The sequence below is a fragment of the Lepus europaeus genome, chromosome 13 (genome assembly GCF_033115175.1).
Source record: "Lepus europaeus isolate LE1 chromosome 13, mLepTim1.pri, whole genome shotgun sequence".
Lineage (NCBI taxonomy): Eukaryota > Metazoa > Chordata > Mammalia > Lagomorpha > Leporidae > Lepus > Lepus europaeus.
This window is the reverse complement of record NC_084839.1, coordinates 14,866,505-14,883,563: the sequence shown is the minus strand read 5'-3', so window position 1 is coordinate 14,883,563 and position 17,059 is coordinate 14,866,505. Positions and strand designations below refer to the sequence as shown.

At 39.8% G+C, this 17,059-nt stretch overlaps 1 protein-coding gene across 2 annotated transcripts in view; it reads left to right on the top strand.

Annotated features, from left to right (window-relative positions):
- SMC6 (structural maintenance of chromosomes 6) overlaps window positions 1–17,059 on the top strand; it is a 95,934-nt gene that overhangs the window by 64,437 nt on the left and 14,438 nt on the right. For both annotated transcript variants that reach the window (XM_062208981.1, XM_062208980.1), the window contains 3 exons: window positions 4,242–4,379; window positions 5,540–5,685; window positions 15,155–15,280. In XM_062208981.1, coding sequence (XP_062064965.1) covers window positions 4,242–4,379; window positions 5,540–5,685; window positions 15,155–15,280 — 410 coding nt within the window. The remainder of the gene's footprint in view (window positions 1–4,241; window positions 4,380–5,539; window positions 5,686–15,154; window positions 15,281–17,059) is intronic.

The following is a 17,059-nucleotide window of genomic DNA, read 5'->3' as shown; positions in this document are numbered from 1 at the left end:
ATTTCAAGAATAGACAAAGAATAATTCAGAACTCAGGAATTACAACAATGAAATTGCAATAGGCCAGCGCCGTGGCTCAACAGGCTAATCCTCTGCCTAGCGGCGCCGGCACACCGGGTTCTAGTCCCAGTCGGGGCGCCAGATTCTGTCCCAGTTGCCCCTCTTCCAGGCGAGCTCTCTGCTGTGGCCAGGGAGTGCAGTGGAGGATGGCCCAAGTGCTTGGACCCTGCACCCCATGGGAGACCAGGAGAAGCACCTGGCTCCTGCCTTAGGATCAGCATGGTGTGCCGGCCGCAGTGCGCCAGCCGCAGCGGCCAATGGAGGGTGAACCAATGCCAAAGGAAGACCTTTCTCTCTCTCTCTCTCTCACTGTCCACTCTGCCTGTCAAAAAAAAAAAAAAAAAAAAAAAGAAAGAAATTGCAATAGAAGTTAAGGAAAACAAATTTTTAAATAGTTAAAAGATGATTCATGGCTTCTTTTTTTAAAAAAATATTTATTTACTTGAAAGAGAAAGATAAATCTTCTATCCTCTGTCTTACTCCCCAAATGGCTGCAGTGGCTGGGCCAGGCTGAATCTAGGAGCTCAGTTGCCATGTGAGTGGCAGGTGCCCAAGTACTTGGGCCATCTTTTGCTGCTTTCCCTGGAGCACTGAAAGCTGACAGCTGGTGCTTCAAGCAGTGCTACAATAGGGACTCAGCCTGCTGTGCCACAACGCTGGCCCCAGATCGTGGCTTCTTAAAATGATGAAATGTACTAAAACAATATAGAAAAAGAACGACTGGCACCTAAATTGTTGATCTTAGAAAACTTAAAAACAAGAAGTGATGAAGAGTAACCGATCTTCTGTTTTTTTAGGGATTTGTAGACTAAAAGAACTCCTGGAATTGGGAGTCCATAAATAAATTCAAGGAAAGAAAAAGTGGGCAGAAGGCAATAAGAATTCTTGATTTTAGCTCTCTGCCTGGGCTGCAAATAATTGAAAGGTGGGAGGTGAGTCTTTTAGTAAACCTGAATATCATCAGCCAGTATCCAGGCGTTTTTTCCTTCTCAGTATCATGTCATACCAGCCATCAGTAACAACAGGACAAGGGAGATTTGGCTAACAAAATAATTTAGCTCCCTAGAAACCTGGCATATTGCTAGCTCCCAGATGTAATCTGTTTGCTTTTAGAACTTCAGTTCATTCTGTGTTGGAAGGGTAGTGAGGATTTGGAGTATTGTGTTTAAGTATGTAGTTGCTGAAATCTTGGTATGGGGAACATTTTTTTTCGTGCTTTGATCAGCTTCTTTTGATTTATACTTATAAACTTAATGATTTATTGAATTAACTTTATTGGACAGAAAGTGAGACCTACATTGAGCCTGAATGAGAGATTATTAAATCTGTTTCATTATCAGTAAATTAGGTAACATATTCTTGGTTTTATCTTTTAATTTAAATTTGATAGTACACAGCAAGGAAGTTTATAAAAATAAAGACAGATCAAACAGTCATAGTAAACGTGGGAAATGGGAAATTAACATCTATAGTTTCTCTTATCATTTTACAAATTTACTGGTTCCATTCCCAAGGTTGCTAGGAGGAAATTAACCAGTATAAATTAATCCTGATATACACTTTACTGCTTTGATTCCATATAGAGGTGAATTGTTTCCCTAAAGCAATTCAATTTCTACTGAAAATGCTTAGAAACGTTAGTTACTAACCATTGTATGTTTTTTTGTTTTGTTTTGTTTTTTGTTTTTTGTTTTTTTTTTGACAGGCAGAGTGGACAGTGAGAGAGAGAGAGACAGAGAGAAAGGTCTTCCTTTTTGCCGTTGGTTCACTCTCCAATGGCCGCCGTGGCCGGTGCGCTGCGGACAGCACACCGCGCTGATCCGAAGGCAGGAGCCAGGTGCTTCTCCTGGTCTCCCATGGGGTGAAGGGCCCAAGGACTTGGGCCATCCTCCACTGCACTCCCGGGCCATAGCAGAGAGCTGGCCTGGAAGAGGGGCAACCGGGATAGAATCCGGCACCCCAACCGGGACTAGAACCTGGTGTGCTGGCGCCGCAAGGCAGAGGATTAGCCTGTTGAGCCACGGCGCCGGCCCACCATTGTGTTTTATAAGCTGTCAATCTCTGACTGTAACATCTACAACTACATAAGTTATGCCATTTTCATTTATTCTACTGGAATGAACACTTTTGTGGCTCTTAAGTCATCAGCCTGTTTGAACCGTTTTGTTGAGATAATTGACATACAGTAAATACACATGTAAATCTGTAGCATGTTTTTGACACGTATAAGCCTGTAAAACCATGACCACAAATCAGATACAGAGCATCCTCATGTCCATGCTCCTTTGGACTCTTATCTCTCCCTTCTTCGGGAAACCACCAGTTCACTTTCTGGTACTGTACTTTGCACATTTTTAAATACTGTATACAACAGTCCTTTCTTATATTCACGATTCCACTTTCCATATTTTCAGTTACTTATGGTTACCTGCAGTCTAAAAGTATGCCTTAGCTAAAGAGAGAAACCACATATGCTGAAGTACTACTATAGTTATGTTATTATGACTTCTATTTTATTCTTATTGTTTATCTCTTGCTATTCCTAATTTGTAAGTTTAACCTGTATACTAGTATACTACAAAAAGAACATGGACAAATTAAAAGATGTTTAAAATAATCATGGGAAGACTGATATGGTGGTAAGAATAACTATATTCCTAAAGTTGTGCTTATGAAATTTGTATTCCTTAAAAAACAAATTAAAAAAAAAAGAATTAGGAGATGCTTATTTTGGTACAAAAAATTTTCAAAATCCATGCATAGTTTTTTTCACAATATGCATTTTCCATGGACTTTTTGAAGATTCCTCACGTGTAGAGTTTGGTAGTATTTGTGATTTCAGGCATCTCCTGGGAGTGTTGGGATGTGTTCCTGACAGTTAAGAGGGGACTATTGTATTGAGCACTTGTATTAAGGTTTTTCTTTTTAAAATTTTTTATCTGAGTGGCAGAGAGAGCATGTGTTCCCATTCACTGGTTCACTCCCCAAAGGCTCACAACAATCTCCAGTAGGTGGATGAAGCTGAGAGAGGGGAACTTAGTGCATATCTCTACACAGTGATAGGAATCCAGTCACTTGAGTCATCACCACTTCTTTCTAGGGTTTGATTTGCAGAAAGCTGTAGTCGGGAACCAAGCCAGGTATCAAATCTAGGCACTCTAATATAAGATATGCCAAATGCCTGACCCGTGTTTTAAGTTTTTCAAGGTTAATATGGATTTCCCCAGAATTACCTTGTTAACCAAAATAAAATTAACAGTACTACAATATGTAGACTTCATGTAAGAATTTGATTATGTGTTTTCTTTCTTTCTTTCTTTCTTTCTTTCTTTCTTTCTTTCTTTCTTTCTTTCTTTTTTTTTTACTATTTTTTAATTTGAAAGTCAGAATTACACAGAGAGAGGAGGCGAGGCAGAGAGAGAGAGAGAGGTCTTCCATCCGCTGGTTCACTCCCCCAATTGGCCGCAACGGCCGGAGCTGAGCCAATCGGAAGCCAGGAGTTTCTTCCGGGTCTCCCACGTGGGTGTAGGGACCCAAGCACTTGGATCATCTTCTACTGCTTTCCCAGACCATAGCAGAGAGCTGGATCGGAAGTGGAGCAGCTGGGATTTGAACTGACACCCATATGGGATGCTGGCATAGCAGCCAGTGGCTTTACTGACTACACCACAGCGCTGGCCCCATGATGTGTTTTCTAGGTTTTATTTATTTGAAGTGCAGAGATAGAAACAGAGAGGAAACACTCCCATCTGCTGGTTCACTCCCTAAATGTCTGCAGTTCAGGGACAGGGCCAAACCTGGGCTGGACCAAAACCGGTAGTACAATTTATATGGTCTCACATTTGGTTGGCAAGAGCCCAATGACTTGAGCATTGTCACTCCCATGGTGTGCATTAGCAGGAAGCCGGACTTAAGAGCCAGAGTTGAGTATCAAACCCACAGAGTCCTATATGGAATGTAGGCCTCTTAATTGCTATAGGGGCTAAACATTTGCCCCTATAATGTGTTTTTCTGATTTTTGTAACTGCTTGCCTTTTTTCAAACATGCAAGGACAGGAACTGTTAACACATGCCTCTTCAAGCAGCATAGTTCTAGCCACTTTACTGAGTTGTTAATTAGTTTACTACTTGGTTGGAAATGTTTTTAAACATTGTTTATTATTTTGGCTTGATTCTAACAGGATGAATTAAACCTTGCTGACTCTGAAGTGGATAATCAAAAACGTGGGAAGCGGCATTATGAAGAAAAACAAAAAGAACACTTAGATACTTTAAATAAAAAGAAAAGAGAACTAGACATGAAAGAAAAAGAACTAGAGGTCATCCATTTTTTTTTCTTTCAAATTATTTTGTTTAGAACCTTAGTCATGGTTATTGAAATGTGCTTTGCCTAATACATGTTCCAAGAAACAGGTTGTCTGAATTTTTGTTCTATAGTGACAAGTGTTCTGTTGCATCAACAGAGGAGGCTTAGGAGCCCTTGAAGAATGGGACTTAACTAGGCAAGACTGCAGCAGTTCAATCATGTGCCCTGCGTGGGTCAGACAACGTCATACTTTCTCATCTGACATAGCTCCCTAGGTACACAGCTTGGCATGTGGATACCCATGTGGCGTCAGAAAAAGGCACCCCTTCCTGAATGTGGCTAGGCTCCATTTTAGCTCCTAGTACTGCTCTTGTTGACCACTATAAATACAGAATGTTGTTAATATAAAACAAATACCATGTTTGAAAGTGCTCTGTATTTTTTAATCTTACACAAACATGAGGGTTTCTTGTTTGTTTTCTATGCTTACTGGAAGGCTGTGTCTGATTTTTTTTTTTTTTTTTTTTTTTTTTTTTTGACAGGCAGAGTGGACAGTGAGAGAGAGACAGAGAGAAAGGTCTTCCTTTTGCCATTGGTTCACCCTCCAATGGCCGCCGCGGCTGGCGCACTGCGGCCGGCGCACTGCGCTGATCCGATGGCAGGAGCCAGGTGCCTATCCTGGTCTCCCATGGGGTGCAGGGCCCAAGCACTTGAGCCATCCTCACTGCACTCCCTGGCCACGGCAGAGAGCTGGCCTGGAAGAGGGGCAGCCGGGATAGAACCGGCGCCCCGACCGGGACTAGAACCCGGTGTGCCGGCGCCGCAAGGCGGAGGATTAGCCTAGTGAGCCGCGGCGCCGGCCTGTGTCTGATTTTTAGAGCCCTGGATACCAAGCTTTTCCTAACTACTACTGTACATTTATTTCACCAAAAAGTTGTGGAGATATTACAAATTCTTTAAGTTGTGCAGAGTAATGTAGTTTTCTCTTGAAGAATTATAATGACTTCATACTGTATCCTTCATATAAAGCTTATATGACGTTGATGTTAAATAATTAAAATGTATTTCTTAAACTTAAGTTCAGAATTTTACTTTGCATGTTTTGGCACAAATAGTATAATGAATTATCATATTAAAGAAGAGTCTTATCGTATTAAACATATATTTTCTTAGGAGAAAATGTCGCAGGCAAGACAAATCTGCCCAGAGCGGATAGAAGTAAAGAAATCTGCATCAATTCTAGACAAAGAAATTAATCGATTAAGACAAAAGATACAGGCAGAACATGCTAGCCATGGAGATCGAGAGGAAATAATGAGGTAAGTGGTTGTTAGCTGTTCTAATATGGTATCCACAAGTATTTTCAAGACATAAAAAATAAATTTAAAAAATAGGGACCGGTACTGTGACATAGCAGGTAGAGCCATTGCCTGCCATGCCTGCATCCCATAGGAGCGCCAGTTCAAGACCTAGTTGCTCCACTTCTGATTCAGTTCTCTGTTATGGCCTGGAAAAGCAGTAAAAGATGCCCCAAGTACTTGGTCTCCTGCACCTGCATGGATATTTAAAAATTGTAGAATAATAAAGTAGGGGCAGGCACTATGGCATAGTGGGTTAAGCCGCTGCCTACTACACAGACATCCCATATGGGTGCTGGTTTGGGTCCCTTCTGCACAACTTCCAGTCCAACTCCTTGCTAATGGCCTGAGAAAGCAGCAGGGGATGGCCCAGGTGCTTAGGCCCTTGCTATCCATGTGGGAGACCCGGAGAAAGCTCCTGGCTCTAAGCCCCAGCTCTTGCAGCCATTTGTAGAGTGACCCAGCAGATGGAAGACCTCTCTATATATATTTCTGCCTTTCAAATAAATAAATATTTAAATAATAATAATAATAATAGTAAAACAGGGGTGAGCATTTGATATATCATATGCTACCTATAGCACCCACAATCCATATTGGAGTGGCGAGCTCAAGTAAAGCTGTGCTACAGTAAAGTTTCCTGCTAATGCAGACTCTGGAAGGCAGCAGGTATTGGCTCAACTAGTTGGGTTCCTGCCATCCACTTCAGAGACCTGGATTGAGTTCCCTGTTCCTGGCTGCTTCTTGGTCTAGCCCTGGCTATTGCAGACCTTTGAGAAGTGAACCAGCAGAAGGGAGATATCATTCTCTCCCTCTTTTCATTCCCTTCCGCCCCCCCCCTTTCAAATAAAATGATTAAAATTTTTAAAAAAATATATATTTATATGTAAATCTTAAATTTTGATGAAATACTAACAGCAGATAGTTTTAGCTGAAATAGTCTTATATACATGTTAACAATAAACTTCTGAATTACTAGAAACTCATTATGAAATAACATTTTAACATAAATGCCTTTATGTCTATAAGATTCATATGGACATGAAAATATTAAACTTCACAAGTAATCAAAGAAATACAAATTGAAACAGAAGCTAAATACAATAAATTGAATAAGATAAAAATGATAGTAATACTCCAAGTCAGTGAGTTTTCAATAAAACACTTTTTATTGGTAAAAATGGAAGCTTTTGTATAATTTTTTTTTTTATTTGACAGTTATAGATAGTGAGAGAGAGACAGAGTGAAAGGTCTTCCTTTCGTTGGTTCACTCCCCTAATGGCTGCTATGGCTGGCGCTATGCCGATCTGAAGCCAGGAGCTGGGTACTTCCTCCCGGTCTCCCATGCGGGTGCAGGGACCAAGCACTTGGGCCATCTTCCACTGCCCTCCCAGGCCACAGCAGAGAGCTGGACTGGAAGAGGAGCAAGCGGGACTAGTACCTGGCGCCCCAACCGGGACTAGAACCCGGGGTGCCCGCGCCGCAAGCGGAGGATTAGCCAAATGAGCCACAGCGCCGGCCACTTTTGTATAATTAGAGCACAGGTTCTGAAGGAGGAGTGCCTGTGTTTGAATTACAGTTCTGCCTACTTATGTGGCTTTGGAAATTATCTCTATGAATCTTTGTCTCCTCATCTACAAAACTGATACACTTATAATACTTATAATACCTTACAGAATTGTAATGAAGATAGTCCATAGTAAACAGAATGTGTAGAAAACATAATATATTTGGAGGGTTTGTATTTTATTAAAGATTTTATTTATTTATTTGAGAAGTAGAGTTATAGACAGAGAGAGGGAGAGACAGAGGTCCTCCCTCTGCTGGTTCACTCCTCAAATGGCCACAATGGCCATAGCTGGGCTGATTCGAACTTAGAAACGAGGAGGTTTCTCTGGGTCTCCCACATGGGTGTGGAACCCATGCACCTGGGCCATCGTCCGCTGCTTTCTCAGGCCATGAGAAGGGAGCTGGATCAGAAGAGAAGCAGCCAGGACACAAACTGGTGCCACAGGCAGAGGCCCCAGCCTACTAAGCCACAGCACCGGCCTCATTATATTAGTTGTTACTGTTAACATCTTTCTGAAGAAGCATTTAGGCAGTCTATGTCAAAATATTTGGTTAACATTTCAATTGGCCAAGCAATTGTGTTGCTGTAATCTAATCTAAAATGAGAAAAAGACTGTGCTCAGAAGTCTGTTGCAGCATTATTTATAACATTGAAAAATTCAAAATAGAAACAATTGGAGAGTGGTTAAATTACCTTAGAAAATTGCAAATACTACACATTATGAAGTTTTCATATTATAAAAAGGCTGAGAATAGGAGTGATTCCGATTGTCTTTTCAAAAATGTCAGAATACAATAGGAAGAAACATTAAAATATTAAATACTTTTAAAATAATAATAGATAATACATTTTGATATTTTTTGCTGAAGGATAGATTTTTCCCCAAAATGAATTTGCGTCAGTATAGTATTAGTTTGCATTTCTCTTTAATTTTGAGTAAAATTGAGCATCTTTTCATTTTTGTATCTTTTTTGTTTTTTAATTTTTATGTGAAAGGCAGAGACAGAGGGTTCTTCCATTTGCTGTTTCCCTTCCCCAGATGCCCTTAACAGCCAGTGGTAGGCCAGGCTGAAGCCAGGAGTCAATAGCTCAATCCAGGTCTCTCACATGGGTGAGAGACCTTACCACTTAACAGTCATCACTACTTCCCTGGGTGTACATCAGGAACCTGGAATTTGGGAAGTGGAGCTAGGACTAAAACCCAGGCAACTCCAAAATGAGATGGTGGCTGGCCATTCCAGATGACATTTTAAGTGCTGTGCCAGACTCCCACCTCTAATTTTCATGTCTAAGAACCATTGCTTTGTATTTTTTTTTCTGTGAAATACTGTTTTCGTTTTTCTATGAATATTTTCCTCAATTTTTAAGAGCCCTTCATATATTTAAAAAGATGAGTTCTTTGTGTAATATGTGAGTAGTTTTTTCTCATGTTTTTTAGTAGTTAATGGAGCCATTATTACTATGCAGAAATTTATGTGTTCAGTGTGTGTTTATGTTTTGTGTGTTTTTATTTGTATGACTAATAGATTTTGATCCATTTTCAAAGGTCTTTTTCACTGCTAAACTGTAAAAAATTCAGCTATCTTCTCTAATTGTTATACTTTGATTTTTTTTGTATTCTAAAGTCATTAATGTATTTTCATGTAACAGTAGACTTAACTGTTCATTCATATACCAATAATACAGTGATTTTTAAGCAAATTTTAAATTTTGTGATACTTGTAGATTCACATGCCATTGTTGAAAAGGCTGAAAAAAAACCTGAGCAAAAAGCTCTATTTTTTTCAGTGAAAATACAAATTTATTTATTTTTAAAGATTAATTTTATTTGAAAGGCAGATCTTCTATCCACTGGTTCACTCCCCAACTGGCCACACCAGCCCTGGGCTGGGCCAGGCCAAAGCCAGGAGCTTCTTCAGGGACTCCCACGTGGGTGCAGGGGTCCAAGTACTTGGGCTGTCTTCCGCTCCTTTCCCAGGTGCATTAGCAGGGAACTGGATTGAAAGTGGGGCAGCTGGGACTCAACCAGAGCGCACAGGGATGTCGGCACTGCAGATGGCGACTACCCACTGCACCACAGTGCTGGCCCCATAAGGAAAATACAAATTTAATTCCATGCTCTGCGAATCACACAGGTGTTATATTTCTGTTCTTACTGGTGGTAAAATATAAAAATATAAATAATAGGTGTAATAATGGTTTAAGAAGTAGCTGGACTACAAGCAAAATTTGAGTCCTAATGAATTTTTCCATCTAGAATTAATAATGTCTTGAAAAGAGAAATTGCCCAGATATGATTGATATAAATATATATTACATGGTAAGTGTCAAAAAATCACAAGACTCCAAACATTATTGAAAGGCTATATTAGTATTTCACATTATATAGACATGTACACATGAACACATGTATATATCATCATGACTCTTAGTATTTCAGTGTAAATTTATTATATGCAAGAAATTTAACATTGATGAAATCTCAGTCCCTTCAGTCCTGTTCCAGTTTTGTCAATTCTCAGTGTTTGTCCTACATTATAGGATACAGTTTAGAATCACATATTTCATTTGTCCTATTATTTTACAGATTACTCTGTTTTGGGTTTACCTTCTGTTTCCTCATAATTAATTCATGTTTGTATTCTTGGCCAGGATACTATGTAAATAATGGAGTATAATATCCAGAAGCACATATCATCTCTCTTACTGGTGATGTTAATGTGACCACTCAGTAAAGATGTTGTTTAGTTTTTGCATTATGTGTATCATTCAGTATTTTTTTTTCCCTTGCAACTAATAAGCATTGTGTGGAAGGACATCTTATAGCCATGATAAGACCTGGCTTTTCATATTTTCAGTCCTGGATTTTGCCATCAGCTAATGATTCTTGTCTCAACTAATCTTAAACTATACTGTTTGTGAAAATTATGATTTTCTGGTTCCTCTGCATCTTCCATGTTATCAGTCATTTACAAAGGAAGTGCCTTTTCCCTCAAGCACCTATTTCATTTACCTACTTGCCCTTTATAACATGGACTTAATGGATTCCTATTTTATTATGTAGTCAGTTCTTGTTATTTATTTATTTATTTATTTTTAAATATTTTTAATGTATTTTTTTAAAAGATTTTATTTGTTTGAGAGGTAGAGTTACAGAAAGGGAGAGGGAGAGACAGAGAGAAAGGTCTTTCGTCCGCTAGTTCACTCCCCAAATGGCTGCAACAGCCAGGAGCCAGGAGCTTCTTCCAGGTCTCCCATGTGGGTGCAGGGGCCCAATGACTTGGGCCATCTTCCATTGCTTTCCCAGGTCATAGGAGAGAGCTGGGTTGGAATAGGAACAGCCAGGACTAGAACCAGCACCCATATGGGATGCCAGCACCGCAGGCAGAGGATTAACCTACTATGCCACAGCGCCAGCCGCAGTTCTTGTTATTTATATGTTTAAGTTATACCTTGCTCAAGTAGAGCCTTTTCAATCTGGTTTCTATGTCTTTTAAATATGTTCCCTTTTTTTTGAGCATTTCTTTACTTTCTGCCCTAAGGAGATGTTTCAGGCTCATTGTTTACCTTCCTTGATTCAGCCTTGGGATCAGTCATTTCTCCAAAGAGCCCTGGGTTTTTTTATTTGGGGGATGGTACCTGTAAACACTGTTTTTGTTCTGGGGTGCTAGTTGTTACTGGGAAAGCATTTCAGGGCTGTTCAGTGAATAGAGCTGAATGTGTGAGTTCATGTTGATATCTCTAGTGGCATCTAATCCCACCACCATCTTTGTGGCCTTACCTTAATCGTGTTTCTGTCTTCCTTTTTCCACAGTAGGAACCTGACTGTTGAGAACATTAACATTTACTGTCCCACTTTGCACATCTACAAAAACAAATCTGTGCTTGCAATTATTTTCCGTAGTATTTAGTCAACTTAATAGTGTCCTAGTTACTTAGATTAATTTTTCTCTTATTTAGTGTGATAGTTATTAACGTGAAATAGAAATGTTTGTATTTGTTCTTATTGTAGTCAGTTTTAGATTTCTCCCATCCTTTTGTTATAATTTCATTTTGGTGTGAATATGTAGAAATTAACACAATTCCAAGAGTCAGAGCTTCACACGTAAGAATATTAGAGAAGTGTCTTCACTTATCCCTTCAGTTTCATTTCCCACCCACCCATTATAAAGCACCAGTTCTTTTTTTCTGATAATAGTTTTTTTGTGTGGTCCATAGTTTATTCAGTCATTCCATGTTTGTGTATCTAGGTCATTTCGAGTATTTTGCAGTCTCAGATAGTGCTGCAGTGAATGAGCGTATTTCAGGAATGTCTAGCTGTACCTTCAAGATAAATTGACTTTCCTGGATTGAAGCCTCAAGACATATGTGGTTGTGTTAGAGATTTGCTAAATTCCTGCTTTAGGATGTGTACCATTTTTGCATTTGCACTAGCATTGTGTGAGAGGATGCTTCCTCACAGCCTTGCCAGCAAGGAGTATGGTAGATAGTTGGGCTTAATTTTTGCCATTAGGATGAGAATTGGTATACTGAGGTAGTCACAGCTAGATGCCATCATTATGAATAATAGTGAGAATTTTTTCATCTGTTTAAGGGCCATTTTTATACCTTGTGAATAATCTGTTCATATTCTATACCATTTTTCTTTAATCTTTCCCTTAAATTTTAATTTATAAAAATATATTTTAAGAGATACTAGCCTTTGTTGTAAGTGTTTCTTTTAATTCATCATTATTCTTTTGAAATAGTTTGTATTCTTGTTGTTTGGTTTGATTTTTCCAGGGAAAGATTATTTTTATTTAGACCAATTTGTCAGCATTTTCTAAATCTGGATTTTGGATCATGGTTTAAAAGGCCTTCTTTCTACATCAAAATTATGGAGGCATTCACCTATGCTATTTTAGTACTTTCATGTGTTCAGATTTTTATATTTGGATCTCTGATCTGTTTTAAATTTATTCTGCTTAGTTGTTTAAGGAATGGATTTTATCTTTTTCTAAATGGCCATGTTATTTGTAAAGTTGTTTGTCCTCTTTTTTCTTTAGAATGACTTAGCATGATTATTTTCTGCATTTTTGTAGGTTCATAAATTCTTGTTGCTTTTGTGGCTTTTCTCTTCAAAGGATAGTTTAGGCTAATATAAAATCTATGGTTAATACTTTATATCCTGAGTGTTTTGTTTTTGATGATACTTGTCTATAAAATACTGTAATGTGAAATTGGCATTGTGACGTAGCTGCCTGTGACATCCATCATCTCATGTCAGGGTGCCTAGCTGCTCCACTTGTGACCCAGCTCCCTACTAATGTGCCTGGGACAGCAGCAGAGGGTGGTCCATGTACTTGGGCCTCACCATGTGCATGGGAGACATGGATGGAGTTCGTAACTCCTAGCTTCCATTTGGGTAAGAGCAGACCAGTGGATGAAATATTTCTCCTTGCCTCTTTCCCTCCCTTCTTCCCCACCCCACCCCATTCAAATAAATAAATGTTCTTTTAAAAAAATCCTGGAATTTGTCCAAAATGCAGATTTTGTTACTCTTTTGTTGGTATAGATTGTGTTTTTTTGAAATGTGAATTTAAGAATTAATTCTGAGTCCAGTGCTATGGTGTAGTGGGTAAAGCCGTTGCCCACTGTTACAGCATCCCATATGGGTGCCAGTTAGAGTCCCAGCTGCTCCGCTTCTGATCCAGCTCTCTGCTGTGGTCTGGGAAAGCAGTGGAAGATGGCCCAAGCACTTGGGCCCCTGCACCTGAGTGGGAAACCCAGAAGAAGCTCCTGGCTCCTGGCTTCAGATCAGCCCAGTTCCAGCTGTTGCAGCCATTTGGGGAGTGGACTGTAGATGGAAGACCTCTCTCTCTCCTCCCTTTCTCAAACTCTCTGCCTCTCTGTATCTCTGCCTTTCAAATAAGTAAATAAATCTTTTTTTAAAAAAAGAATTAATTCTTAGGAATATCCTTGTATTTTGCTTTAAAATTTTTTCTATTCAGTTTTTAAATATATTTGTGTTAATATGTAATAACTATATTTATGGAATATAGCATATTTCAATACAAGGGTACAGTGTATACTAATCAAATCATAATTGGCATTTCCACATTCTTATACTCTCTTTATGTTCTTCATAAAATATGTACTAGGTTGTTATTAATTTGCAGTTGTATGTATATTGGATGATCCTTGTCTTCTCTGATTGCCTTGCTTGCTGTTATCTCCATTTCTGTTACTGTGTTGTTCATGTTTCTGTTTGCCCCTCTGCTGCTGCTCTTTATGTCTTCATATCTATGTGTGCTGTCGACCCTTCCACCTTCCCCATCTTGGGTTCTGTAAGTTCTGCTTTACCTCTTCCTACTGTCTGTCTTCTCTGTTTATTCTTTCTTTCTGCTCTTTTAGTTCTGTGTTGAGTTATTCCTTCCTCATAGCTCTCGTTTCATGTTTCATTTTAATTCATGATGTTCGTTTGCAGTTTTCGTCTGCTTTGTGGAGGTATTGTTCTACTAAGTTTTCTCTATGGGACAGTTTTCCATAAATATGTTCATAAAGTTGCTATGCCTACACATTTTTTTTGGTTACTGATTTTTTAAGTAATTGGATTTTCCTGGACTGGTTCTTTGAAGGAGGAGAGAAGGAATAGTTGTGGGAGCCTTGGCCAGGGTTGGCTTTCACACTTAAGGCTCTCTTGCTACAGTATCAGGTGTTGCTCTCTGTAATAGCACTACTCAGTAGCTATGCCTTCTTGGCCTCTTTGTCCTAATCTCTTTTAGTATTTTTTTTTTTAAGATTTTATTTATTTATTTGACAGGCAGAGTTACAGACAGTGAGAGAGACAGAGAGAGGTCGTCCTTCCATTGGTTCACTCCCCAAGTGGCCGCAACGGCCGGAGCTGCGTGGATCCAAAGCCAGGAGCCAGGTGCCTCCTCCCGGTCTCCCATGTGGGTGCAGGGGCCCAAGCATTTGGGCCATCCTCCACTGCACTCCCGGGCCACAGCAGAGAGCTGGACTGGAAGAGAAGCAACTGGGACTAGAACGGTGCCCATATGGGATGCCAGCACCACAGGCGGAGGATTAACCTAGTGCACCATGGCACTTGCCCTCTTTTAGTATTGATTGGGGCAATTCTTTTCTTTTCTTTTCTTTTTTTTTTTTTTTTTTTTTTGACAGGCAGAGTGGATAGTGAGAGAGAGAGACAGAGAGAAAGGTCTTCCTTTACCATTGGTTCACCCTCCAATGGCCACTGCGGTCGGTGAATCGCGCTGATCCGAAGCCAGGAGCCAGGTGCTTCTCCTGGTCTCCCATGCGGGTGCAGGGCCCAAGCACTTGGGCCATGCTGCACTGCACTCCCTGGCCACAGCAGGGAGCTGGCCTGGAAGAGGGGCAACCGGGACAGAATCCGGAGCCCCGACCGGACCGGGACTAGAATCCGTTGTGCCGGCGCTGCAGGCAGAGGATTAGCCTATTGAGCTGCAGCGCCGGCCTGGGGCAATTCTAATGCTGACCCTACATTATTTTCTTCCTCACTAGTATCTCACTAAAAGGAACCTTTCTCCTATTTTGCCCTCTTCACTTTTAGAAGATAGGTAAATGCTGACATTCTCCAAATCTGTTCCTCTGGCCTGAATCTGGGCACTTGCTCATGTACTTCCTCTGCCTTGACCAGGTCTTGGACTTTGTTCTTTCCTAGTCTGCCAAGCGCTCTCTCATTCCATAGCACTCTTTCAATCTGAGAGTGTATGAAATCGGCTGCTCTTAGGCCTCCTTATCTCTCTGCCCTTCCCTATCAGTTAAATATATGGATACTTTACTTTTCTTAGGCTTTTTATGAATGGCATTTATTTAGTTAATATTTTGTTTATAAAATAGACAATACCAAGAAGCAAGAGAAACCTATCTTGACTTGGATAATAAAGTAAGAACTTTAAGAAGATTTATCAAATTATTGGAAGAAATCATGACCCACAGGTACAAAACATATCAACAGTTTAGAAGGTAAGTGCATTAAAAAATTACTGTATATTTTACACTTATGTGTTTTCTTTGTTTTTACATTATCTCTTATAAATAATGAAATTAAAAGCATTATGTGACCCACTAAACAGCAGAAACTAGTGCTTGCTTTATCACTTGGGATTCTGTAATCTAATTAAGATTTTTCTGGGTTGGGAGGGCTCGTTAGAGAGCTTATCCATTTCCGCACTCTGTTAGTTGTCTCTTAATGGGTAACTCAGAGGTGAGTTCTTTGAAATTCATTCTGAAATAGCCTATTTCACCCTTAGGCATTGCATATTCTCATGGGAAAGGAATGTCTGATAGGAAACCAGACAGTAGGAGTATATGAAGCAAGGACTTGGGGAACCTAAGGGGGAGATGGAATGTTAGATAAAACATGAGTTGGTTTTCCATGGTTTACTAGAATGTATAGCTCCATGAACAGAGGAACTCTGTTCTGTTTGCTGCTTTATCTCCAGTGCATATAACTGTGTCTGAAGTATAGCAAGCATTTGATATAAAGTTGTTAAATAAATGAACACAGGATCACAGAAACTGTATGTTCTTTATAATGTACCCAGAGATGCACAGACTCGCAGGAATAGATTGACCTCAGCAGATATGACAAATGACAGAAACACACCAAAGGGCAATTTCAGGAAGGCGTGACTTAATACGTTTGGATCCAAGGCAGCCTTACCTTGCCTCTGTTTCCCCTGGTGGCATTCCCCCACTAATACAGTTTTTAACTCTCTGTATACCCTCAATCTTAAGACTATAGAAGTTGATTTAAAAATTACTTAGGTCTAGTGTATATGGGCAAGTTAGGTAAAACCATAAAAAATATATTTGTGGGTTAGTTTTTGAAATGGGTGTTTCAGGTTTATGGCCATGTTACATTAGTAGTACATGAAGGACTCATTTTTATCCTTGAAGCTGGTTTAAGCTTTGTTAGGTGGGAGTAGAGCTGCCTTTACTGGAGGCAGTATTCTGCTAAGTACTGTGTCAGTCCTTCACTTGAGCGAGTGGGTCTGTGAGCTCTTCCTGGCTCTGTGTGCGCTTCAGGGATCTGCTGCTTCTTCAGGTGTTTCCCCAGCCTCAGGCAGTGTCCTCAAATGCAGAATCTGTACTTGGCTCAAGGCTGGAGCAGACCTCTTTGTAGGCCCTCTAGCATCCTTACTTTGTACTGTACACTCCTCTCCACTACATACAATTCATGTCCCCAACTCTGTCTCCCCAGTGGCAAGACCATCAGATTCCACTTAGGGTGCCACTCCCCTTTCCTCTTTCCAAGAGCAGGAATTTGGGGCTTTTATTTTCTTTTGTAACTCACTTTTATTTTTATAAACTATACCATGATAAAACTTGACAAAAATTACCCACATGGAATATCTTCTTTAACATGCTATAAGTTAATTGAGTGCATACAATAAAAGATTTTGTTGCAATGGAAAGCCAAGACTACACTCAGAAATAAGTTTACAAAATGGCATTACAAAAAGACTGGAGGAAACAGGCAACTTTATTCATCTTAATACTACTAGAGTTTAATCCTCTCAAGCACAAGATTTATGTAATGCCTTACAGTGTAAATTAATTATTGATCTATTCATGTGGACTAACTGCTGTAATGGGGTATATTAAATGTGGGACATGGGTGGTTTTTTTTTTTTGGAAGTAAATGAACTGGTAAAAATGTGAGGATGGAAATGACCATAAGACGTGGGAACAGATCACCTAAAACCCACCTGTGAAATGGGCAGCCATTCTCAACATAAT